At 42.7% G+C, this 25924-nt stretch overlaps 5 protein-coding genes across 12 annotated transcripts in view; 2 read left to right on the top strand and 3 right to left on the bottom strand.

Moving 5' to 3' along the window:
• Nrg (Neuroglian) overlaps positions 1-5377 on the top strand; it is a 41125-nt gene extending 35748 nt beyond the window's left edge. For 4 of the 5 annotated variants that reach the window (XR_010654901.2, XR_010654903.2, XR_010654902.2 and 1 more), the window contains one exon: positions 277-1396. Coding sequence is in view for 2 of the 5 variants with exons in the window: in XM_017081462.4 (XP_016936951.1) it covers positions 277-329 (53 nt within the window). In the remaining 3 variants the exon portion in view is untranslated. Of the gene's footprint in view, positions 1-276; positions 1397-2087 lie in introns of those variants that run through there. The other variant, XM_017081461.3, reaches the window with a different exon arrangement.
• Positions 5378-7680: 2303 nt separating this feature from the next.
• Positions 7681-11261, bottom strand: IntS4 (integrator complex subunit 4). The gene is made up of 2 exons (XM_017081765.4): positions 9020-11261; positions 7681-8955 (listed from the first exon to the last, which is right to left on the bottom strand). Exons 1-2 carry the CDS (start codon positions 11123-11125, stop codon positions 7975-7977), a joined length of 3087 nt encoding a protein of 1028 aa, XP_016937254.3. The 5' UTR covers positions 11126-11261; the 3' UTR covers positions 7681-7974.
• Positions 11262-11378: 117 nt separating this feature from the next.
• LOC108015060 (uncharacterized) lies at positions 11379-12464 on the bottom strand. The gene is made up of 4 exons (XM_017081300.4): positions 12183-12464; positions 11921-12126; positions 11708-11861; positions 11379-11654 (listed from the first exon to the last, which is right to left on the bottom strand). Exons 1-4 carry the CDS (start codon positions 12343-12345, stop codon positions 11509-11511), a joined length of 669 nt encoding a protein of 222 aa, XP_016936789.2. The 5' UTR covers positions 12346-12464; the 3' UTR covers positions 11379-11508.
• A 799-nt stretch (positions 12465-13263) lies between these two features.
• Trf4-1 (Topoisomerase related function 4-1) lies at positions 13264-23285 on the top strand. 4 transcript variants are annotated; one of them, XM_017081640.4, is made up of 6 exons: positions 13264-13452; positions 15932-17141; positions 17243-17923; positions 18437-19161; positions 19402-20115; positions 20176-23285. In XM_017081640.4, the coding sequence occupies exons 2-5, from the start codon at positions 16169-16171 to the stop codon at positions 20077-20079; spliced, it is 3057 nt and encodes a 1018-aa protein (XP_016937129.2). In that variant the 5' UTR covers positions 13264-13452; positions 15932-16168; the 3' UTR covers positions 20080-20115; positions 20176-23285. The 4 variants fall into 4 exon arrangements, with proteins under 4 accessions (XP_016937129.2, XP_016937128.2, XP_016937130.2 ...); XM_017081639.4 differs by having other exon boundaries at positions 19402-23285; XM_017081641.4 differs by lacking the exon at positions 13264-13452 and adding an exon at positions 14361-14486 and having other exon boundaries at positions 19402-23285.
• A 1630-nt stretch (positions 23286-24915) lies between these two features.
• On the bottom strand, positions 24916-25884 carry LOC108015083 (C-type lectin 37Da). Its single transcript, XM_017081323.4, has 2 exons — positions 25495-25884; positions 24916-25434 (listed from the first exon to the last, which is right to left on the bottom strand). Exons 1-2 carry the CDS (start codon positions 25604-25606, stop codon positions 24980-24982), a joined length of 567 nt encoding a protein of 188 aa, XP_016936812.2. The 5' UTR covers positions 25607-25884; the 3' UTR covers positions 24916-24979.
• Positions 25885-25924: the final 40 nt, after the last annotated feature.

The raw sequence follows: 25924 nt of genomic DNA, 5'->3' as shown, positions 1-25924 counted from the left end.
TGGTACAAAAATATCGAAAATATCGACGGAAGTCGATTTTTTCTGCGCACGTTTTTTTGATCGCCGATACGAAAAATTAACTTCAGACAATTTACATATTTTGTGTTCCTTGTTATGTGTTCTTTGTTTATATGTTTCATATTACTTATTATTATTATTTGTAACTGCACTATATATTATTTATATTATATTTGTATCATTTTTTCTTTTTTCTAAACACGTAAACAAATTTTAAAAAACATACAATATAAATCAACAACACCAACCAATATCCAGGCATGAACGAAGATGGATCCTTTATTGGCCAATATGGACGCAAAGGACTTTGATTTAATTAGTAAGCAGCGCACCGCAACCGCAACTCAAAACATATCGAAACCGAGCCCATACCCCAAATATCAACAAGACCAAACACCATCACAGCAGAAAAAGAAAAACGAATGGGACCCCATTAAAGAAATACTACCCAACTGATGATGGGTATCAACTAATTTTTGTATTTGACTAAGTGCAAAAACCACGAGTAATTTAAAGTATATATAAAATTAATGGTTTTATATATAGCTATTAAAATTTTAAAATATGTTAAAGCAACAAATGCAAATCAATACTGCCAAACAACATGAACAACACAACAGCAACAAAAATAACAACAACGAGGATGCAGCAAAAAGGCTATTAACAAAATACAAGTCTTCATCGGAAGATGTAGTAATCGAAGAAGAAAATGCATGTGAATCACTGAAAAAAATTCATTTAGTTTTCTGGACTTCGTCGGGCAGCTGCTACGTGTAATTTTTTGTTAAAAATTTAAGAAACTATGAGGAAAATGAAGCTCGCTTTTGAAATCTCTATATTGCGCACATGTATACCTGTCCCACTCTGTCGCCCGGCACTCTGTATATCTCTGTCCCGCTCTCTTCCCTCTTTTACTTGTAATGCATATATATTTATAAATATGAAGCGTAAATAAGTTATAATTTAATTTTTTTTTATAAAAAAAGCAACACTCGAATGTAAAATCTCTGTTTTAGATTGGCCGTAAATCGAAATGAAACCCTTGTAGCTTACATGTTTACTACTTTATTTAAGCCTATTGTGTGTATTTTGTTTTTATTTCTTTATTTTATTTTTTTAGTTTGTGTAATGACTTTTAATAATTTTGCTTTGATTTTGGACAGTGAAACAGTGTTTCTGTTTGTTTTCCTAGTTTTCCGGGAACAGCAACAAAAAGAAGTCTATTTTTTCAGTGTATTTAATATTAAAGAATGAATGAAGAGAACATCATAATTATATGAAAGTATAATTTTTTTTACATATGTTGATGTACTTTCGCATATTAAATTAGAAAGAAAATCAATTGAAATAAAGAAAACCGAATAATAAACACCGACAATTGCGTAGACTTTGGAATTATTTTTAAATATGCGTGCATGTCATAGTAAGCCTTCTATTGAATTTAGGTTTGTTTTTTTGGCTAATCTTCACTTTGAGCTGACAAATTTTCAAGGTAAAGTTGAGTTCATTTTCAAGTATTTATTGTTTATTTACATATTTGTATTTGTAGTTTGCTTGCCAAAGTAGTTTTAGTTTAACAAACTCCCTGCAGCTTCGATCCAGATAGTTAAAAAAATCGCGACGATAATTATAACAATAACTAACTAAATTAACAATGAATGATAATAATATTAAAACGCAAATAAAATAAAAAATTCCACTGGTGTTGGTTGTGGTTACGAATATAAATATGATTACTAACCTAGAGAAAACACAGTTTTATGTTATTTTTTATAACTTTTACATATCATCTTGCAGCAGTTTATATCGATTTTTTAAATGATTTTTAATTTTATGATAATGCCTTAAGAGAGCCATCGCAATCTCTATAAATAATAAAATCAAATTAAAGAATATGTAGAGCTTAGAGAACCTCGAGGGATTTCTATGGCACTCTTAATAATTTAAAAAAAAAACCAAAATAACATTGATATGAAAAGTTGAAGAACTGAAACCATACTTTCACCGTAACAACTATAGAAACTGCGGAGAATAACAGAAATGACCTTATTATTTTCTTCTCACCCCAGGACAATTCACCGAGGATGGCTCTTTCATTGGCCAGTATGTCCCTGGAAAGCTTCAGCCGCCAGTCAGTCCACAGCCGCTGAACAACTCCGCTGCGGCGCACCAGGCGGCGCCCACAGCCGGCGGATCAGGAGCCGGATCGGCATCGGCAGCAGCCGGATCATCGGGATCTTCGTCTGGAGGGGCAGCAGCCGGAGGAGGAGGCGCCTCTGCCAGCAACGGAGGAGCTGCAGCCGGAGCCGTGGCCACCTACGTCTAAGAGGCGTGGCTGGGATTATTCATCATTTGCCCCTTGTTCTCCTGATTTTCTTCAAAAAACGATTCAAAAGCCCCCTAAACAAAAAAAAAACAAAAAAAAATTTGTGTAATTCTATGTGTAAAACGAAAACTGCTTTAAGTGTCTGCAAAAAACGAAACAAAATTATAAATATATAAAAGAGAAACAAAACAATTGTAAAGTGAAGAAAAACTCGCATGAATTTAAAGCATATAATTTTGCTTCTTTTGGCTTATACAAATATTCTAGCACACAGTTGAACGCCTTTTCAAAAACAAAACAAAAACTTGTGTATTAGCTTAAAAAACGACAACCAAAACAAAAAATGAATGAAAACGTTAAAATATGTATGGCGAATGAGAAGAACAATTAACGATGATGCCTATTTGTGTAATACTTTTTTTTTGTACTAAAATACTTTTAGTTATTAGTGGCACGAGGATTATTGTCTACATGGTTTTGTAAACCAAAGTGAGCAAATTGCGAACCGAAGGATCGAGAGGGAATATGGAGGCGTAGCAACAGGTATGCACGATATATCCATTCCAGTCTAATCTAAACTAAGATCTGTTCAAAATGTACAAAAACCAAATAAGAACGAACCATCGGGCAGCTTCGAACAATGATTGACTGAATTGCGAAGAAAATGCCCTGACTATTTTGCAATCAATTATACAGAACTGCTCGTTAATGTACGACTAACCAAATATCGATGTGTTCAATTAGCAGCAAGTCAAATTTTCAACTTGACCTCGAGTACTTTTCACCACAATCAAGACTTTAAGGGCAGAGCAGATTTTCCAACGCCAGTTCAAGAAATCAAGGGAAGCTAAAACTGCAGATGTATTCCCTTCGTCGGCAATTCGTATATATGTATCGTATAAGTTCCGATTTTCGTCCATAGTCTAATGCAATTTTTCGCGTATAGTGTTTAAACAGAATCCTTTCATTTTGTCCATTAATTCTTTAAGTAAAGCAAATTAGTTAATTAACAAATTAGTTGATGACCCACTTGAACGAGTCGGGCATTGTAACCTATTATAAAATATGCAGCTATAATTGTTCCACACGGTACTCCCTTAAATGTATGTATTATTTAATGAAAATGTTAAAATCCCCGAGATGCAATTTGAGTCTCTGGTTTTCCCTTATCCAGATATAATTCAGATATCTGTAATAATAACAATGTATTCATAATTTTTTAAACTAAAAAACACACAAAGTGGCATTAGAATCTAAACAAACAAACACAATTTAACAAATAAAATGAAAAACATGAAAAAAACACACAATTTTAGTTTTGGAAAATCTTTGCCGCTTTAAAAGAAGAAGTGCTAAGAGCTTTGTAAGAAACTCGATCCGAATATATCTACTTATTAATATTTGCGCTTTTATCGAAACCGGAAAACCACAATCACACCCGAACCGGACTCAGTTTTTGAAATGTTAACTTAAATCGGTTTAGTTTTATTTGCGAATTAGGCAGTATATTAAGTACATTAGGTGGATATACAAGCTTATGATAATTTGGTCTTTTACGAACACACAGGGTTGCTTAGTCAAATTTTTGCATAGATTTAAAAACAAAAAAAGGGAGAGGCAGGTAATTTGATGACTCATATTTTGTGCACTGCGTTCTGTTTGTTGTTCTTTAATTAGCTACTTGTAACGAACTATAATCCCCGGCTTCAGCATAGTTTTCAATCGAATCGAATCGACTACCACTACCCAACACCCAGACTTCCCCGAAAACCGAACCCACACCACAATTGGGAGACAACCGATCCACACACAAATCACCTGCACCACGCATATCCCAACGATTGATATAACAGATATACAAGGAGAAAGTAGAGCGGAGGGGAGTAGAAAACCGAAACGGAAACGGAAACTAGATCAGAAAGGACATGCAAGGACTTGCAAGTACAGCAAACAAAGACAAAAGAACTACATAAATCAATACAAACAAAACTTGCTATGCAAACGTATATATATATGGATATATGATATATATTTACAGTATAGGAGACAACGATCTAAATCTAATGTTCACGACAAAGCGATATATATATATATACAAAACATATAGAGAGATGTATAAGATTCTGCATAGATATTGTGATTTCCCCAAATAAAAACTAAAAATAGTCAAAAACAATGTGAAAACCCGAAAAGGCAAACGTAAAACGATTTAACTATACTAATATTTCCTCTTTTGTCGTATTTGTATAAAAACAAAACAAACTGAAGTGTTCATCAGTGGAATTATCGAAATAATCGTTTGTCTTCGATGACAGCCAGTGGAAGCACTATCTATACCGATAGCGAGGGAGCCACAACAACAACAACAACTGCACTGCCGTGTCGGGTTCTATTTTACATTAACATTTACAGAATCATAAACATTTACACACTAAACAGCAAACAGACATCCCATGCAAACAATTTTCGAAACTAATAAAGGTAATTTGCACAATACTGTGATTCCTAGCAAGAAACAAGAAGACACAATGAACAATTAACGATAAACGATTAATTATCGACTTTTGTGTGGTTTGAAAATTGATGTGTTTGTATTGTATATTTTTCACAGCATATTGAAAATGTTTACGACAAGAACTACTTATCTAACCACTCAATAATATCCAACTTGAACAATTTACTTGCATATTATTATTACGATTATCATTGCTAACCAACGGCCTAACAACAAATTAAATATTATGCAGAACAAAATCGAAAGCAAATGAAGACACAAGAAAACAAAATACTTTTTTAAAATGAGTTTTTAGCGAATCAAATATAAACTTAAGATTAATAAATTCGTATACAACAAACAAGCAGAAAAGATAGCAGCGTATATAAAAACATCAACGGGATCAGAATAAAGCAAAAATCTTTGCCGAGGAAAATCAAAATGAGCAAATGGAGAAAGTGCTTTCTAAAAGATCAGAAAACGTGTAAGCTGTAAAACCTATAATGAGAAATAAACAATAGAAATTATATAAAAGAAAATATTTGGTGTTTTTTTCACATGAATCAGGTTTTTTGCGAAAATTGTTTAAAAACAACATCGTCATAACATCGTCTATTTTTGCGAAAATCGGTCAAAAATTTAAGTTTCCGGGTTTGAATGGCAATCAATTGGGAATTTAATTACGAGTTCAACGAGGTATGGTATTCCTTATTCCGACCTTAATTTGCAAAATGATTGCCAAAAAACCTAGTTTGTTTGGGTCCAAAAACAGGTAGAAGGATTTCAGACTAAATACCATTATTTAATGTAGTTTTTCAGTCGTAACTTGGTCAAATCGAGGCGCACAGCTGAAAGACTAACTGTTTTGAGCAGCTAACAACCTAGGCTTCCAATCCCCATCACATTCCGGGAAATTTATTTTTTGACTAAATTTCACATTTTTCACAAGGGGTAACATCGTCTATTTTTGCGAAAATCGGTCAAAAATTAAAGTTTCCGGGTTTGAATAGCAATCGATTGGGAATTTAATTACGAGTTCAACGAGGTATAGCTTTCCCTATTCCGACCTCAATTCGCAAAATGATTGCCAAAATACCTAGTTTCTTGAGGTCGAAAAAAAGGTAGCAGGATTTCAGACAAAAATACCATTATTTTTTGCAGTTTTTTAGTCGTAACTTGGTCAAATCGAGGCGCACAGCTGAAAGACTAACTGTCTTGAGCAGCTAACAACCTAGGCTTCCGATCCCCATCACATTCCGGGAAATTTATTTTTTGACTAAATTTCACATTTTTCATAAGGGGTAACATCGTCTATTTTTACGAAAATCGGTCAAAAATTAAAGTTTCCGGGTTTAAATGCCAATCGATTGGGAATTTTATTACGAGTTCAACGAGGTATGGCATTCCCCATTCCGACCTTAATTTGCAAAATGATTGCCAAAAAACCTAGTTAGCTTGTGTCCAAAAATAGGTAGAAGGATTTCAGACAAAAATTGCATTATTTTTTGCAGTTTTTCAGTCGTAACTTGGTCAAATCGAGGCGCACAGCTAAAAGACTAACTGTTTTGAGCAGCTAACAACCTAGGCTTCCGATCCTCATCACATTCCGGGAAATTTATTTTTTGACTAAATTTCACATTTTTCACAAGGGGTAACATCGTCTATTTTCGCGAAAATCGGTCAAAAACTAAACTTTTCGGGTTTGAATGCCAATCGATTGGGAATTTAATTACGAGTTCAACGAGGTATGGCATTCCTTATTCCGACCTTAATTCGCAAAATGATTGCCAAAAAACCTAGTTTGCTTGGGTCCAAAAATAAGTACGTAACATCTTCTATTTTTTCGAAAATCGGTCAAACATTAAAGTTTCCGGGTTTGAATGCCAATCGATTGGGAATTTAATTACGATCTCAACGAGGTATGGCATTCCTTATTCTGACCCTGTTTCGCCAAAATACGTAGACATTAAATGCAGAGATTACCACTGTTTTCGTTCCCTACATCTAGGAAGGAGCTTTAGGAATTAAAAATGAATTTTCCTGACAAAATTGATCTGCCGTTGCGAGTTTCACGGCTTATTTCTTGAACTTTGGCACCAGGCCAACATAATCCGTAGCAAGTGACTGCTGGGCGCTAACATTTTCTTACTGGAAGGAACCCGTTAGTTTAGTATAAGCGTTAGAGGTGGGTAATCGCTTGATCGGCAACAAAGGCCCTACATATTTTGGAGCGGCACACCTCTAGTTAAGCCTTAAAACTTATCGTTGGCCACCTACGAATTTCCCTGTTCACCTGGTGCTTAAAATTTAAAAATCACTCATTTACTTCAACATATTGAAAGGCTTCGTAACATTTGTTTAGCCAAAGTGCTGAACTTACAGGTCTCAGACACCAGGCAAACAGAAAACTTAGCAAGTGACAGCTGGTAGCTAGAATTGAACTTAAATAACTGTTCAATTTCAATATGGCGGCCCTTTCTATATTTCCCCTCCTCCCACTGACCAATAGGAGTTGATCTCCATGGGAAAGAACCGTTAGTTGTGAGCCAAACGCAGACCAGAGATGAGCAACCATGGCCGTGTCACCAGCTTGTCACGATCTTGTCACGAGATTGTCACGATATGCACAAAGTAACAGTTAAGTCCTTTGTATTTGCTTAGGCCGTGCCAAAAGGAACAAATCACGGGAGCATCTCTAGGTAAGCTTGAATTAAGATAATCAGCTGTTCGTTTTACACCTACTAAGCGTTTATGTTCGCCTGGTTTCTGAAATTTAGAAATCAAGCATTTTGACCATTTTCTCAACGAGCAAATGAGGTATTTTCTCTTGTTTTATACATAATTTGTTATTTGAACTGAAAAAATTTATATTATATATCCTATACAATTTATGCTCAAACAATATGTTAATTGCATTTAAGAAATACATATGCTACCCAACTGTTATCTTATTCCTCTAACCAACAGTTGCTAGGCAAACCGATTTTCCTGCTGCTCCAGCGGCTGTGTGGCCTTGTCAGCTTTTCAATACGCTCCTCCGCCGCCGGCGCCGTTCACCCACGATCCCATCAACCAGTTCCGCCTCTAGATCCGGACCTACAGCCACTCCATCTAACCCATCCCCCGGGAAGTCAGGCTAAATGCCCCGCCTGACTGGCTTGGGTGCGAACAACACCTTGGCCGGCTTACACAGCTCCAGTTCGCTGCCGGGACGAACGGCCAGGCACAGTTGAATCTCCACCAGCGAGGACTCCGTCCAAACGCTGTGCGACAGCAGAATGGTGGTGCGCAGGCGCACATTCGTCTCGTGCTCTCCCTGCTCCGTCATGATGGGCTTGAAGTCACTTCGCTTCGGCACCACCGTGTGCACGTGCTGGTCCGGGTACTTGATCTTGATCCTCATGTCCGCCTTCTGCGACTCTAGGAGATTATCGATCTCGGCCACAAAGGGCACGGCTGCTATTAGGCCAGCGGTAACCTTGATCACATTATCCTGCGATTGCAGCGGACACGGCTCCAGGATGTTGGCCACACAGCGGCGTATTTTCTCATTGGCGGGTGGCAATGCCAGCGGCGGAGCCTGCTGGACCAACGGCAGAATCTCGCGGAAGACGCGACCCGGTTTTGGATCCGATATGCCATCCAGTTTGCTTAGCAACTGGCGGGTGAAGCTATCCGGCTGGGCATCTCTTCGTGCCGGCTCCTTTTTGCAGTGCTCGGTCTCCAGCAATGGCAAGACTCCCACCGGCGGCTTATCCTCCTCGTCCTTTGTATTCGCCTTGATGAACTCACTGATATCACCGGCGGTTTGCAATAGCATCTGGCAGGGACCCAAAGCACTCTGCGAGCGATCCCTGACCACCAGGACCAAGTGCAGGGCGCAGGCCCTCAATCGCAGCTGCTTCACCTGCAGGATATCGCCGTAGTTGAGGCCGGAGAACGTGTGCTGCAACTTGAGGCAGTTGCGGATAAGTGCCGCCAGGGATTCCTTCAGCGGCACCCGGCTCCGCTGCGTGCTGGCGCAGCGCTGCATCTGTTCGATCTGAATTTGGGCCGCCAGGAAGGTCTCCAGAAAGTTCGATGTGCCGTACATTCCCGCATCGATGGCTCCCAGGCGCTAAAAACATAGAAGTTCAAGTTATTTGTAAGTAAAAGTAAACCCCGTGAGGTTCCGTAGCCACCTGCAGATTGGATTGGGCCGTCTGAAGCAGCTCGACACGCTCGTCAGCCATGGTGAAGATCTCCTCGATGTGGCTAAGGATCATCTGCAGGTACTCCGCCGAGCTGCCCGCTTGTCGCAGGGCCGAATCGATTCTGTGTGTGGCACTCGCCGAGGACGCCCCCTCGATGGGTAGCTGGGGCACCAGATTCGGCATCGAGTCCCTCAGATAGGCGTAGTGCCGATGGGTGGCCGTGGGAAGCAGACTGATGATGGGCACCAAGTGTTCCGCCGCATTGAAAACGAGTATTAGAACGCACAGGTAGGCCGGATCCTCGACATCCCGTTCGGGCGTCTCGAAGAAGGGATGCACGTACAGCAAATGAACGGCCACGGCCATCACCAGGTGCGGATGCTTCTGGCCAATCTTGCGCATGCAGGCGTACGTAGAGTGCCGATCCTGCGGGTACTTGGCCAGCACATCCAGCAGCTTCTGCACCACCATAAGCAGGCACGTTTGTGTAGACACCCGGCAGGCACCAAGCATGAGATGAAGTCCTTCGCGCACGTCCACCGAGTAGTCCTCGAGCGAGCCGAGCATTATCTCCAGCTGATCCTCGCGCAGCACTATGTGCCTGGCAATGGCCGTCAGGCTGTAGATGGCCTTCAGCCGCACGTCCTCGATCTCGTCGTTGAACATGTCCACGAGGAAGTCGAGGCTGGTCACCGCGAAATCCGGCCGGGAGAGGGCCAGCTTGCACATGGAGGCAACGGCCGCTGTGCGTACCTCGAGGAACTCATCCTCCAGGCCATGTATGAGGGCGCCACAGGCTCCGCTGGCTATGATCGAGATGCTCCGGGCGTCCAGGTGCTCCTGCGGCGCATCGTCCGCCCACCGCTTGCCAGACGACCACTCGCCGCTGGTCACCAGGCGGGCACCCCGCTCGTGCGCCGTTCGCTTGCGTCGCAGATTGCTCATCAGCTTCTTGTCCAGCGTTTGGTGCAGGAACTCCCTGCTGACGGCCGTCATCCCTCCCAGCAGTTCCGCAGCGAGCACGCGAATCTGCAGCGAGAGATCGCACAGGGCCTCGCACACCTTGCTGAAGGCGGCGTCTATCATGCGCAGCTCCTCCTGCTGGCGGTCCGAGGGTATAATGTAGTCCGGATGCCGGTTGCCCAGCATGAAGACCAGGCGCAGGGCCTCCTTGCGCACGCACTCGTAGTCATCCTTCATGGCCTCAACGGCACGCTTGTAGAGCACCGCAGGCAGCTGGGATCCCCGCTCGCCGAGGGTTAGGAGGGCGTGCAGAGCCTGTGCCCGAACGCCCGAGTCCTGCGAGTCAATGTAAAAGGCTAGCTTCCACACGTAGTGCCGCTCGCCCTCCATTTTGGTGGCGAACCGACCGATGACCAGCATAGCGTTCTTCTGCGTGTGCGTGGAGCCGGAGCGCAGCTGCTCCTTGGCCAAATGGGCCACCTGGGTGTTGTACGAGATGGGTACCAGATGCTTCCGGCGCTCCCCGATCCGGAAGAGGCACATCATGCCCTGGGCAAGCACCTTTTGGGAGACCTCCTTCCTCAGAAGGAAGATGAAGTAGTCGATGATCATGGTCACCGCCTGCTCGGTGGCACACTCACAGCCGAGTCCGGACAGTAGCTCGAGCAGCTTCACCCGGATGGAGGTGTCGCTGTCGCGCTCCTGCAGCTGATACAGCTGGAAGATCTTGTTGGCCACCTCCTTTAGCTCGGCCAGTTCCACGTCTTCGTAGGATATCTCGTCGGTGATTTTGACCAGGAGCTCGAGGAGCTCCCTGCTATTCCCGGCCGCCAGTTGGGTGGTGGGACCTCCTGTCGCTGCGGGCAGATTCCCAAGGACGGCGGCGCCGGAAGGCGTGGCGGCCGGGGGAGCAGTCGGTGGCCCAGGGGGCAGGGCCGACGGCAGCAGATTCCCCACATACACGTCCAGTTGGCTGAGTGCCGTCAGCTTGCGCTCCGCATTTCCCGCTTTTCCGGCTTTCCCGGCCTTCGAATCGGCGGCTAGTGTTTGCAGACGCAGCTTCTTTACCGCCGGCGCCCCTTCCACCGTTTCTGCGTAGGAGCCGAAGCGCTTCTTGATGGCCAGCGCCATGGTTTCCTTTCCCGTTCCACGATGCAGCCAGTGGCGAATGGAGTAACGTCTCCCACCTGTGGGCAGCTCTTCTAACGAAAATAAAATTGAAGCTATAATATGATCCGCAACTTAGGGATGACATCACAACGATAGTTTAGTTCCAACCGCCGCTAGCGGCTAGCGATGGCCTTCCGATAGAACCGATATTTATTAATAAATTTCTTGTAAAATTATATTTAACTACGCATTTTTTATAGCATATGCACAGTGCTCGATGTCATAAGACCTTTATTATTTAACCCTACTGCTAAATATTAAAGAGTTTATGATTTGCCAGCTTTCGCCGCTTCCCCAATGATTCATCAAAGGTTACAAGTAGTTGTACCATTTATGTTAACTAATTATGCCATATCTATATTTAAAAAGCCCAAAGGATCCTCGCCACCGCTCTTGCCCTTATGTTTCGCTGCGCAGTTTTTAACGCATCTCAGCGCTTTGGATAGAACTCTTTCGGCGGGCAGTGACTTCTCAATTTGACTGATGGCATCTGCAAAAGGATCGGTTGTTAAATAATATTGTAAACCAGGCTTAAAAACGTACCCATCAGCGCACGAAACAAGTGAGCAAAATCTTTCAGTCTTTTCTTATCCTTCGCTCCGTCAATATTATAGTTTAAAATGATGTCGTCGCAAAAAATTAGTCTAATAGAGCGGCTCGTCCTTCCCTGGCTCAACAGTTTTTTCATGGCATGGACCTAAAAATAAGTTAATATGAAAATATATTTTTGTTTCAGGGCATGGATTGAAAACCCACATAGCTGGTGGGGTCCCGGCTTATCTTCCCATCCACTTCGAGTAGCTCCTCCTCAGAATTAATTGGGAAATCGTCGTCGCAATTTTGCGTCACATTATTAGTTTTGATCGATCTCATAGACTGCTTCACAAAAGTCGTCAGCGTCGTTATGGCCTTCGTCAATTGCCTGATCTCTGCGCGCTGGGCTAAAACTTCTGTCTGGAGGTCTAAAAGGATTTCGGTGTTACAGGTGCTGATGAATATTCAATTATTGTCAACATACCACATATCTTGGCAATCAACAAATCATTTTCAGTGCCCAGGCTTTGCACGTTGTCGATGCGAATCCTTTTCTCGTACGGCTCTGACTCCTCCTTCATGGTACAAATATTAATAAGACTAATACAGACGCTGTACAGTTTCCTCCGAATTTTGCGATGTTTCATCGTTCATCTTGGCAAAGCAAAAACACAAACAGGGATGATGAATCAGTGATGACCAGCTGACCGGGGCAAAGTAACTGTACGCCGGTTCAAATTTATTGTCGGACGTATTAAAAATTTATTCCCATGATTTGTTTCCAGCATCAGCTAAACTAAAGGATATTCCTTTTAACCGAGTTTTAAGGAAAATAATTTGTCCAATTTTTAAAAATAATATTAAAATTGAATTACGATACTATCGCCCCCTTTTCATTTAGCAAGAACACCCACCAACGACAAGTATTATCGTCGCCCATGTATCGATAGACTCGACCCACCAACAGTAGCCGTTCCCGCTCTATTGCTCAACGGTCACACTGGTAGCTGATAGGATAAAATATCGATGTTTTGAAATTTTGTACAGAAATATCGATGTTAAATACCTATTATCTACAACCCACTAAATTTTTGAGATGTAAACCTTTGTTTTAGGCGAGTGCAGATACTTAAAAGCTTACAAGCCCCTTAAAAAGGTTACTTTGAAGCGACTTCCTTAGAGGTACTTCAATGAGGCTGGTCAGATCCTGTTGGATTCTCGCACAAGACTAATGAAAAATGTTTTTACTAAGCTGATCTCTAAGAAGAAGCTACTCTCTTAGAACAATTTAATCCCTTGGAGTAAGTTAATTTTTGGTTTTTAGAATTTTTGTAACTTGCTTAAAAGCAACAAATAAGGTTTTTTATTTAAAACATCGATATTTCACCGATGTTTTTTAAATCATCGAAAACATTTCCCACACCAGTTGCTCCACCTCTATTTTGAACTCAACTTTTATTTGCCGTCCCTCCAAAATAATAGTTAACGGAAATAAATAAAAGTTAAAAAATATCGATAGCGCCCTGCCAATCATCGATGTTACCGATGTTTGAAAAGCATCGATGTTTCTCCACCTCTAGTAGTCGCGTGTTCGCACACAAATTGCAATTTTGCTGTCGTTTTTAAATTAACTGAAATTGACAGGGAGCGCTGCAAAAGGGCGAGGGACAATCGCACGCGGTTGAGGCCTGCGATCTGCACAGGAAATGCAAACTTGCACTGCGAGGCGCAATTATTGCACTTGATACATTTCGGTAATAACTCGATTCTCGAAAGAACCAGTCGTGTGCGTGTGTGCGAGTGTCTCGCTGCCATCGAGAGTGTGTGTGTGTGGTGTGCATAAAAAGGCATAGAGGCAAGGAGCGAAAGAGAGAGCGCCAGCGGGAGCGCAATGAAAGTGAGCGAGAAGCAAAAATTGTTAGTGCTTATAAGGATATATAGCGAGGAGGGAGAGAGCGACAGAGAGAGAGAGCGTGTGTGATAAAGAGCAGAAGAAGCATCAGCGACGCCGACAACAACTGTAATTTTCCATTAAGTTTTGGGCGGGTTTTGAGCTGCAAAAAAACCAACTGTCATACTATAATTTAGCTTTTTTTTTATGACCAACATGTGTATTTTGTGCACGTTTCGTGCGCGTGTGTGCGTGCGTATACGTATGTGTGATAAACTTGAAATACAACGCAATCGCAACGAGAACAAAACTCGTCAAGGTAAAACGGCCAAAAAAATAAAATAGAAAAGAATGAAAAAATAATTGTGTGTGAAAAATTCCAACGGAATTACGCGAGAAGTCATGTGTAGAGCGGGCCAGATACGCACGTGTGTGCGTGCGAGAAAGGGAGCAGGCGACTGAAGTAGTCTGCTTAATTGATTTTCGCTTAATTACTGCAGCGGTTGCATAAATTAAATGTTTACATTTGCCGCGGCCAGTGCTGTAAAGCAGTCTTCCGCAGCCAGGTGGCAACCCTATTGGCCTATCGATAGCAGCTGCAATTAATTAATCAGCCTAAATTAAGCCCAGCATAGTTTTGCCGGTTAAAACAATAAAAAAGCACGCGCTCCCTCTCTTTCCGCCTTTATTATCACCTCACGCCCTCTCTGTGTGGCCCACCTTAGGTCGTTAACCAACACTGACCAGCATTAAGAAAGTGTTAATTTGCCTAAAATGTACAAGTACATGTGCGCGCTGGCCTGCTTGCATGAGTGTGTGTGTGTGCGGGAGTTTTCCTCTGCCAAATGCAACTTAATTTTTAAGGATAATTCAGCCAACAAATGAAGATCGGATCGGGTAAAATGTGTAGTTTGTCAGTGTGTGCATTTGGCATTGCTTTGCCTGGACTTCACTTTATTTTCGTTGTCTATTTTTGGTTTTCTTTCCTTTTTTTTTTTGCATAATCGAAGCCGCCTTTCGGTACATGTGCATGTGTGCTGTCCCACTCCCACCCCCATACTACGGCCACCTGTACGCCCTTGCACACACACACGCACAGTGCACAAAACTAGAGTAGGCATCAGTGTATTGGTGAGAGATATAATATCACTTTGGAAGTCATTTATTTGCGGGCCTTAGAGTCTCGTGAGCGCTTTTTCTTCTTTTTATATATTTGCTTTTTGTATGTGAAAAACCTTTTTGTTGTGGCCCATTTTGGTTTTTCTTTTCTTGCCAGTGTTATTTTTTGCGCTCTGAAAAACAATTTTCGCCTGGCGCCTTTAAACGCTTCAGCTGCAATTGGTTGCAAAAAGGAGAAAGACGGTGAGGAGAGAGGAGGAGAAAGATGTGGGAGAGAGGGGCGAGCGGGGCATTTCTATTTGTAGAAAAGAGCGCATAATTTAATAGTTGGCCTTTTACGCTTTCCATTCGAGCGAAATGCATGCAAACGCCTTTTTGGAGAGTGGCAGTCCAAAAACAACAAACACTATTTAATGTTATTTTCCTCTTTCCCCTCTCCATTCTCTTTCTCTGTCTCCTTTCCTTTGTTTATTTATCTCCCAAGTTTAACCTATATATCGAAATCGGTTTTTTGGTATCGGTATCAGTGGCAGTGGGTTGCCATTGAGGAGATTTATCCAATTACAAACATGTACAGGCCGTGCTTTATTGATCTTTCCGGAGGATTACCATAAACAATAAATGTCGCGCAATTCGTATTAGACGGTGGAATAAGTAAATAAAATTGCCATATATGGAAGATCACGTTGGCTAAAATTTTGAAATGTTTAATAGATTTTTATTTAAATACCAAGGTTTTTTCTAGCAGTTTAAAGAAAGTAGGGTATTTCATCTTCGAGGAGACCTCATATAAATAAAATATAGTCATTTCGTTAAAATCACAAAAATTGTATTAAAAATGGTATCAATTGAATTCCCTTTACAATTACATAGGAAATGCAAATTTTTAATAGTTTCTACTTTCACATAATCTTGTAATTACTTAGTTCTAACATAAACAATTATTAAAACTTAGGGTTACATTTGGCTTATGTTAATCTCATTTTATTATTTAGGACTGTCAGTACCTAATTATAATGGAAAACACCAAAGAACTAAATTGAATATGAATTAAACTGACAGTAATTAAATACTTGACTAGTGTCAAAGACCAGAGCAATGAATACTGAAGTGTATTGTTTAAGAATCAACAAACTCTCCAGGTGTGTCTTCAGCTTTAGTAGTGAGAGTTACCAATTAAGACTAAATCGAATTAAAACATATTTTTGCAACTTTTTTTGCAGCTCTCGAATGCTGAGAAACTAGAAGAGGTGTAAAGTCCCAGCTAGAAGGAGACGACAACTCGCTTCCCCTGTGGAACACACAGCCCACAGATCTGATCGGATCTATATATAGGATATAGAGGAAAATCTATATATTGTACACAAGGACGCAGTGGACATAGAAGGAAGGACGAAGCGAAAGAGAGACGCGCCCCTCTCGTTTCCCGCCCAGCCAACAGCCGTGTGAAACCGTCTTGAATGGATCCATTTGTTGGCTGGTTTCAGAAGGAACAGGAGGGACCATCGCTGCGCACATGGTTAAAGATTTGGGAGACGAATGCCCAGGAGATGGGCGCATTGCTTGATCAACAGCTACAGCAGGCGACGACGACCAACGGCAGCATTAGCAGCAGCAGCAACAACAGCAGTGGTAACAACAGCAGTAACTCGACCAACAATATTGGTAACAATTCAACGGGCAAACCCTACTTATCGCGACCCAACAGCTCGCTAAACCGGGTGCTCAACTTCCGAGCGGATTCGCTGGAGGTCCTGCAGCAGCAGCAGCAACTCAACGGGACCACGCAGCGTCACAGCAGCAACATCACCACCAGCGGCACCAGCAGCAATAACAACAGCGGCAGCACCACCAGCTCGTCGGCTGATTCCACCACAAATCGGGACAATAACTCACCCGCGAACAGCAGTTCAACCAACGGACCCGTAACAGGAGGTGGAACAGCAGGAGCAGGAGGAACCGGCACCAATAGCCCGGCCACCACAGCGGCAGGCTCAGCCGCGACCACGACTGGTCCAGCCACCAGTATGAGCGACACCAGCAACAACCCGCCACAGACAACGACCACGCCCGCCAGCCGCACGAACAGCATCTACTACAATCCGTCGCGCAAGAAACGCCCGGAAAACAAGGCTGGCGGCGCCCATTACTATATGAACAACCACATGGAGATGATCGCAAAGTACAAGGGCGAGCCGTGGCGCAAACAAGACTATCCCTATGGCGAGGGCGTTATCGGGCTGCACGAGGAGATTGAGCACTTCTACCAATACGTCCTACCCACGCCCTGCGAACACGCCATCCGCAACGAGGTGGTCAAGCGCATCGAGGCCGTTGTCCATTCCATCTGGCCACAGGCGGTGGTCGAGATCTTTGGTTCCTTCCGTACCGGCCTATTTTTGCCCACCTCTGACATTGATCTCGTTGTGCTAGGTAAGTTAAGAAACTACATTTAAGTGGCTCCCTTGAGAAAATGTTTTCGAATCGATCTGTTTTAAGTTGTATCTCATCCTATTATTTTCGGTATACTTCAGGTTTGTGGGAGAAACTGCCCCTGCGCACGCTGGAATTCGAGTTGGTGAGCCGCGGCATCGCCGAGGCTTGCACTGTGCGTGTACTGGACAAGGCATCCGTGCCCATTATCAAGCTGACGGACCGGGAAACGCAGGTGAAGGTAGACATATCGTTCAACATGCAGAGCGGCGTGCAGTCGGCAGAGCTTATTAAGAAGTTTAAGCGTGACTATCCAGTGTTGGGGAAGCTTGTGCTAGTGCTCAAGCAGTTCCTACTGCTCCGCGATCTCAACGAGGTGTTCACGGGCGGCATCTCCTCCTACTCGCTGATCCTCATGTGCATCAGCTTTCTGCAGATGCATCCGCGGGGCATCTACCACGACACAGCCAATCTGGGGGTGCTGCTCCTAGAGTTCTTCGAGCTTTACGGCCGTCGGTTTAACTACATGAAGATCGGAATCTCCATAAAGAACGGTGGTCGTTACATGCCCAAGGATGAGCTGCAGCGCGACATGGTCGACGGGCATCGGCCGTCGCTTTTGTGTATCGAGGATCCGCTGACGCCGGGCAACGACATCGGACGTAGCAGCTACGGTGTCTTCCAAGTCCAACAGGCTTTTAAATGCGCGTACCGCGTACTCGCCCTCGCCGTTAGTCCGCTTAACCTCCTCGGCATCGATCCACGCGTGGATTCCATACTGGGTAAGTGATTGTTACCGTCAAACGTGTATACCTTGAAAAAACAGATTGGGATGCAACTGTTATGACTCGTAATCGGGGGTTTCATACTGTTTGCTGATTAATATATTGAATATACTGCATAGTTTGAGACAATTGGAACACCTTATAAATTGCTTGCATGTGCTATATATATTCTGGTGTTCCCCTATTTTATTTTTTCAATGGGCAGCACACACTTTTCTATTCATTCTACTTCTGTGTTAAAAACCTTTTAGTCTATTTAAGAGTACTGTTCATTGGGAGTGGTACATAGCAGAATTAGGGCACAAAAAAAAACTTAGAATTTAAGTGAAAACTAGAAACACAGCATTTTATAGTTAAGGTGACTGCGACGATGTCGAAAGCAACTACTAGCGAAGCAAATTTTACTGCTGACACATTGAACAGCATCGGTGATAACCATATTATTGAATGCACACGAGTTCGTGCCAATTGCTCTGGATTTGTAATGGTTTTCTTTGTTCTCCCACGCAGGTCGAATCATCCACATCACCGACGACGTAATCGACTACCGCGAATGGATCCGCGAGAACTTCGAGCACCTGGTGGTGGTGGACCGCATCTCGCCGCTGCCCACTGCCGCTCCCACTGCGTACGCCGCCTCGAATGGGGCGCCCAAATATGTGATCATGCCCTCGGGCGCCGTTGTCCAGCAGCTGTACCACCATCCGGTGCAGGTGCCCACCGCTCATGGACACAGCCATGCGCACAGCCATAGTCACGGGCACGCGCATCCCGGTGGCCATCTGGTTGGCGGCCAGCCGTATGTGACCGGGACCGTCGCTTCTGCAGCGACAACGACGACGACGGCGGCGGTGGTGGGCGTGGGCGTGTCAGCCGGCGGAGCCCAACAGCAGCAGCAACAGCAACAGAATGCGTCGAGCCATTCCCATGCGCAGCAGCAGCAGTCGCAGAACCAATCGCAGTCGCGTCACAGACGTGGCAGCACCTCGTCGGGAAATGACTCCGAGGACAGCAAAGACTGCGATGTTGTCGAGACGACGTCGGGTGCTACGGAGATCATCGACATCACGCTGTCGCCGCCGAATGGCCTAGTCTCCATGTCCATGCCGCTGCCGTTGCTCGCCGTGGGCATGCCCTCGTCGAGCAGTTGGAGCGGCAACGGCAATGGCAATGGGACGGGCAACGGCGGTAGTGGAAGCGGAAACGGAAACAGCAGCTCATCCACGGGCTCGTCGGTAATGCACACAATCCCCCGCCTTGACACATGATGATTGGTGGTGGCCGGCTGCCTAATGCCCAGGCATCAGGTAGTCGGCTATGCTCCCATGCTGGCCGCAGTTGAGTCCCGGTTATATTTGAAACCGAAAGTGCAAACAAAATTTCATCCAAAGACCTTGGGAGCAACTGCAGCCAGCATGACTAGAAGCAACAGCAGCAGCATGAACACATGTATAACCTCTTCACCACCAAAACAGCCGGAAATCGTTCACATCGCTGGCCAGGAGATGGACCCAGAGCTGGAGGATCAACCGCAGCAGCATCACCAAGAGACTTCCGGAGTTAGTGCCTCCACCGGAGGAGGTGGTCATGGCAGTGGCTCCGGATCGGGCTCCTCGGGCAGGGCAGGCGGAGACGGCAGTGGTGGACGCAACTACAACCAGCGGGGCAACCACAATTCCAACGGCTACTACCACCAGCAGTACTACGTGCCACCGCCGATGCAGCAGCAGCTGAGCAAGTCCAACTCTAACTCCTCCTCCTCCAACTATCACCAGCAGCACCATCACAGCCATAGCAACCATAGCAACCATAGTCACCGGCAGCAGCATCACCACCAGCAGCAGCATCACCAGCAGCGGCCGCAGCATCTACGGTTGGGCGGCGGCAATCGCTACCAGAAATCGGTGGGCGGATCGCCGACCATCAGTGCCGGCAATGCGTCGAACAGCAGCAGCAACAGCAGCAACAGTAGCAGCACCAGCGGCAGCAACAACAACAACAGTAGACTGCCGCCGCTGCGGGGAACGCTGGTGAACTCGTCGTCGGCCATATCAATCATTTCCATATCCTCAGAATCATCCATCGCCAGCAGCAGCTCCAGCTCCTCGCGATCCGGGCAGGATCAGCAGCAGAACGAGCGGGATGAGCGATAGGATTAGGATATAGGAAGTGATACTGAATGTGAATGTGTGAGAGAGAAAGAGATAGTTAAAAGTTAGCAATATTTATGGATTATATTTCTTTCTCAGGTTTAACTGCAAACTATGCTGCATTTTTCTAATTAATACCCCGACCCTGCTCCCCCAACTTCCCTTTCTCCCTGCTCCCTGCTACTTCATAAGCCCAACAAACTAATGTTTAGACTTTATTTTACATTGCTGTCTCGCTTAAATTAGAGGAGCGAAGAAAACCTACTAAGCTTAGTATTAGGAACTTTGCCTCTGATTTCGCTAAATGTATTTCATTTTGTTTCTAAAATAAACATGAAAGCAAAAAAAAGAATATATATAGATATATATTAGATAAAAACGGTATAAATATAAATGTAAACTCATAATTAGATTGTAATGGTTTAAAAGAGCGATAAACTGAAGTATGAAATTAGCTGCTAACATAAGGTCCGCAAACATATGTTTCTAAATATCTCTAGAGCTCCACATCTTCCCATCCCCGTTTTACCCCTATCATCACGCGCATTATAAATTGTAAAGTACCATGTAGTTTCGAAAATGCTCTACGTTTTAAGCAAATATTTTGTAAACTATAAATTCGCCCTCCATGCCCCCCCACCCAAAAAAAAAACAAAAAACGGAAATCCTGCGCGCATTTCTTACGCTAATATTACTAAGTGAATATGCGCGCAAATTGTAAAAAAAGCAACATAAAAAAGCTAAAACTCCCATTTTCCTAGAAACTATAATGCGCCATTTCTCCTCTTCCCTTGTAACTCCCACTCCCGAAAACTTTTATTATTTCAAGTTAATTTTATATCTGAAATGTTTTTATGATTACCTTACTTACTATTATTATTTTGATGCTTATTAGTCTTTACAACACTGCTCAAAGAATAGTGAGCCAATTAAAATTGTACAAACATATTGCCAGACCTTAGGCAATTGTGTTTCTAAGCAAAAGCAAACAAAAAACCAACACAAAAACGACAAAAAAAAGAACAAACCTACAACAAGAAACGCGTCTTTTGTTTAAACTTATTTACGTTTTACCGATTTTTATGATTATGCAATGTTGTGCATTTCGCATAGATTCCTGCCATTTGTTTTGTATAGTTCTCAAAGCTCTGTAAATACTTAGTTACCGCCCACTGTGACACCCCACCACGCCCCCCTCTAAACGCACTGCCATTTTGAGAAAGGTTTTTAAAAAACACGTCAAAAAGGAGCTAGCAGAAGAGTAGAAAAGAACATTTAGACTTTGTACATGTATAACATTTTAGGCTGTTCTTCTTTCCATTTGTAAGAGAAAACAAAGAAAGCAAAACAAAAATACCAAACAAGAAACAAAAAGCGAACTAATTGTAAAATCACTTAAATAGTCTACGAATATGTTTGTCAATCGTTTTGTACGCGAGTCCCGAACGCAGAGATACATTTCGGATCTTAAATGCTAGGCAGCAATATTTACATTTTTTATTTAAGAGTACAACTTTCTTTTCTGATTCATACAAGATCGTAAATGACAAAAACAAGAAAAAACAGTTTTAGGATGTACGTCAAATGTTGCAATATTTTAATGTTTAGTTCTTGTGTTGTGTGTAAAAGCTTTTTTATATCGTTAATCTAGTGGGTTCCAGCGGAGTTTTGTAAGCAAGATGTACACAAAACTTTTAAATTTGCCTATTAATTCATTTTAATAATTAAAAAATAATGTTTTTGTTTTCGGTTCTTATACACTGATTTTCACTTTCGCTTTTTTTCTCTTTAAAATAACATTTAAGCTTGTTCGTGAAATATGAGCTAAGAGTTCATAGCGTTAAATCTGAAATGTCGAACCTGAAGTGTTTAAAAACCTAGTTAAAGATGAGTTTCCTTTGTGAACTACAAGTGAAAGTGAAAACGGGACTTGAACAAAAAAAGTACTAAATAATTTAAGTTTTACATGTATTCCTCGAAGAACGTGGTTTTTCAGTCATTTATGATCTTTAGTGTTTAGGAAGAAATCAGGTTGGTACTATACCTTTTTTTTTTCTGTTGCCTAGTGTGAATAAAGCGATGTCCAGTGTTGGCAAATGCCGAAGGTGCTCTCTCCCTTTCGCACGAAGACTCCTACAAGCTTGCAGCTGAGCTTTAAAGCCCACCTTACACACTTTCTCACTCACTCACATCACAAACATACACACCCACACCACACAGGAGCATAAGCACACAAACACAGACACCCAGACCGAGAGGGACACGACGCATAACGGTAAAGTTAGCATAGAAAGTTGAAAAAAGAAGGCAAGGAGCCGTAAGTGAGAATGAGATAGCTATAGAGCGAGGGAGTGTAAAGGTATAAGAATTATTAAATTTATGCACTCGTCTGTTGAATATTTATATGAATTATATGTATGTAGTTACTAATATTAACTAATTGATAAATATACAATATTTATATGCATAACTTGTGGATTAATGTGAAGAAACAAATGTTTAGAATTAGCGATCTAGCCACGTAAGACTCGTAAATCGTAAATCGTAAATCGAAAACTACTTAGACTACATAACTGTGTACCAGAGCATATGAAAGCACACAAAGATACCCCACAACACAAACACAACTCACGCATAATCGCTATGAATGTTGAGGTTATGCCGTAGATTTTTCAATATTGATCACTGTTCGCTTAGCCTAGCAAGTAAGCCCAAGAACTAACTGTAAAACTAACTCATTTCTTTACTGGATTCCATGCGTCTCGTCCTTTGTCCTTTGCTCTTATCCATTGCCCCTCGTTTTCGTTTGCGTAATCGTTTCGATTTTTGATTCCAATCCAATCCCAAACTATTCTAATTCGCATTCGCTCTTCCTTCCATATTACGCATATGTCCTGTGTGCCGTTGTTGTTATATATACACAAGCATATACTCGAAACCATTTTTTTGTCGTCGCGATATTAGAGGGTATTAATAAATTAAATTAAATTTAATTAACTACATTTAACGCAACTAAATTCAATTCAAGTGAATCAAATGAATCGATCGATACATGTATATGATAGAGTTCAATAGCTGTGTAAGAATCGGAATCGTAACAATTTAGTAAGCAAAAATCGTAAACCTAACTGATTGTATAATTAGCGAAAAGAGAAAACGGAAGCGATAAGCAAAACGATGCGACAAATAAAAGCCGGCAAAAACTAAAACTGTTTCGTGTTTTTAATGGGTCTATTAATATTAATAGTTTTATTGCTACGTTTAGCAGGTGAATAAACAGTGAGCTGATTAGATTAATCTAGGCTTACTTGTAGAAGTCTTCGTGATTGCTTACTTTTGTCACGGCCTAAGCAAATACATGGGATTTTAATTTTATTTCTTGCATATCGTGACAAACTCGTGACACGGCTGTGGTTGCCCATCTCTAGTCTGCGCTGGTCTTTCAACTAACGGTTGTTTACCATGGAAATCAATTTCTATTGGTCAGCGGGGGAGGGGAAATATGGAAAGGGCCGACATTTTGAAAATTAACAGTTATTTAAGTTCACTTTTAACTACCAGCTGTCACTTGCTAAGTTTTCTGTTTGCCTGGTGCCTGAGACCTGTAAGTCCAGCACCTTGGCTGAACAAATGTTACGAAGCCTTTCAATATGTTGAAGTAAATGAGTGATTTTTAAATTTTAAGCACCAGGTGAACAGGGAAATTCGTAGGTGGCCAATGATTGGTTTTTAAGGCTTAACTAGAGGTGTGCCGCTCCAAAATATGTAGGGCCTTTGTTGCCGATCAAGCGATTGCCCACCTCTAACGCTTATACTAAACTAACGGGTTCCTTCCAGTAAGAAAATGTTAGCGCCCAGCAGTCACTTGCTACGGATTATGTTGGCCTGGTGCCAAAGTTCAAGAAATAAGCCGTGAAACTCGCAACGGCAGATCAATTTTGTTAGGAAAATTCATTTTTAATTCCCGGAATGTGATGGGGATCGGAAGCCTAGGTTGTTAGCTGATCAAAACAGTCGGTCTTTCAGCTGTTACGACTGAAAAACTGCATTAAATAATGGTATTTTTGTCTAAAATCCGTATACCTATTTTTTGACCCAAGCAAACTAGGTTTTTTGGCAATCATTTTGCGAAATAAAGTCGGAATATGGAATGTCATACCTCGTTGAGCTCGTAATTAAATTCCCAATCGATTGGCATTCAAACACGGAAACTTTAATTTTTGACCGATTTTCGCAAAAATAGACGATGTTACCCCTTATGAAAAATGTGAAATTTAGTCAAAAAATAAATTTCCCGGACTGTGATGGGGATCGAAAGCCTAGGTTGTTAGCTGCTCAAAACAGTTGGTCTTTCAGCTGTGCGCCTCGATTTGACCAAGTTACGACTGAAAAACTGCAAAAATAATGGTATTTTTGTCTGAAATCCTTCTACCTGTTTTTGGACCCAAACAAACTAGGTTTTTTTGCAATCATTTTGCGAATTAAGGTCGGAATAGGGGATGCCATACCTGGTTGAACTCGTAATAAAATTCCCAATCGATTGGCATTTAAACCCGGAAACTTTAATTTTTGACCGATTTTCGCAAAAATAGACGATGTTACCCCTTGTGAAAAATGTGAAATTTAATCAAAAAATAAATTTCCCGGAATGTGATGGGGATTGGAAGCCTAGGTTGTTAGCTGCTCAAAACAGTTAGTCTTTCAGCTGTGCGCCTCGATTTGATCAAGTTACGTCTGAAAAACTGCATTAAATAATGGTATTTAGTCTGAAATCCTTCTACCTGTTTTTGGACCCAAACAAACTAGGTTTTTTGGCAATCATCATTAACATCATACTTTTTTCTTGTTTTTTTTTAGCTTTTATTAGGCAAAAGTTAACTCCCAATTCCCTGCGCATGGACTACTACCACTTTATGTAGGTAAACTTAAAGGTTTTGGGCTCCGTCGCCTCGCAGACGTACAGCATCTGGATCTTGCAGTTGGCATCGTTGATCATCTCCCGGGTGGCGAACATGTGCACACAATTCTCGTTGCCGCCGTAGTTGTCCGGCATTTGCTTGGGCCCGTTCCAGGGGGCGTAGGTCATTGGGCGGCCGTTGGACATCCAGTAGAAGGCGCCCTCGGTGCCTAGGTCGTTGCCCGATATCCAGAAGTAGTCGTTGTTCTTGAACCCTTTGGCCTTCATGTACTTGATCAGCGCCTCCATTTCCGGCTTGTCCTCGATGGAGGCCAGGTGGGCGTTCATCATGCGGCAGGCGCCGGCCGCCTGGAACCAGTTGACCTTGTTCATTGGCTCGATGTAGTAGTAGTTGTCTCCGATCCGAACGAAAGGTGTGGTGTCAATTTCCGAGGGAATGCCTGTAATTTGACAACTTCTTAATTTTATTTAACTTATGCGAGGATTAAACAATAGTTTACCATTGTACACCTCGGTGCGGTAGTTGGTGAAGATGTTTACATCGGGCAGATAGGCCAGGCAGGGACTCCAGGCGCTTCCCAGAATCAGCAGGAGCATTGTTGCGTGGTGCATCTTTATCGTCGAGTGTCCAGAGCTCAACTATCCGCCGTCTGTAGTTCTGGACACTTATATGGCCCGCACCAACTCAAAGGCGCCTCCACTCCGGGCAGCTGTTTGTCCAATGGAAACCAGCTGAATCAGCCACATATTAGTCTTTCTATATAAGAAACTCGATCTCCTGAAAGGGAACACTCAGAAGTGATAAGTTTTGAGGTACATTGATAGTATAAATATTTATCGTCTGCTTATTTAATTCTACGTTATTGGTTGGCTAAAAGTTTACGTTCAAGAACACAAAAAAACGTATCAACATGATTGCAAAATTATATG

Source organism: Drosophila suzukii, chromosome X, assembly GCF_043229965.1.
Source record: "Drosophila suzukii chromosome X, CBGP_Dsuzu_IsoJpt1.0, whole genome shotgun sequence".
Taxonomy (NCBI): Eukaryota; Metazoa; Arthropoda; class Insecta; order Diptera; family Drosophilidae; genus Drosophila; species Drosophila suzukii.
The sequence above is the reverse complement of the archived record's forward strand: the minus strand, read 5'-3'. Positions and strand labels throughout refer to the sequence as shown.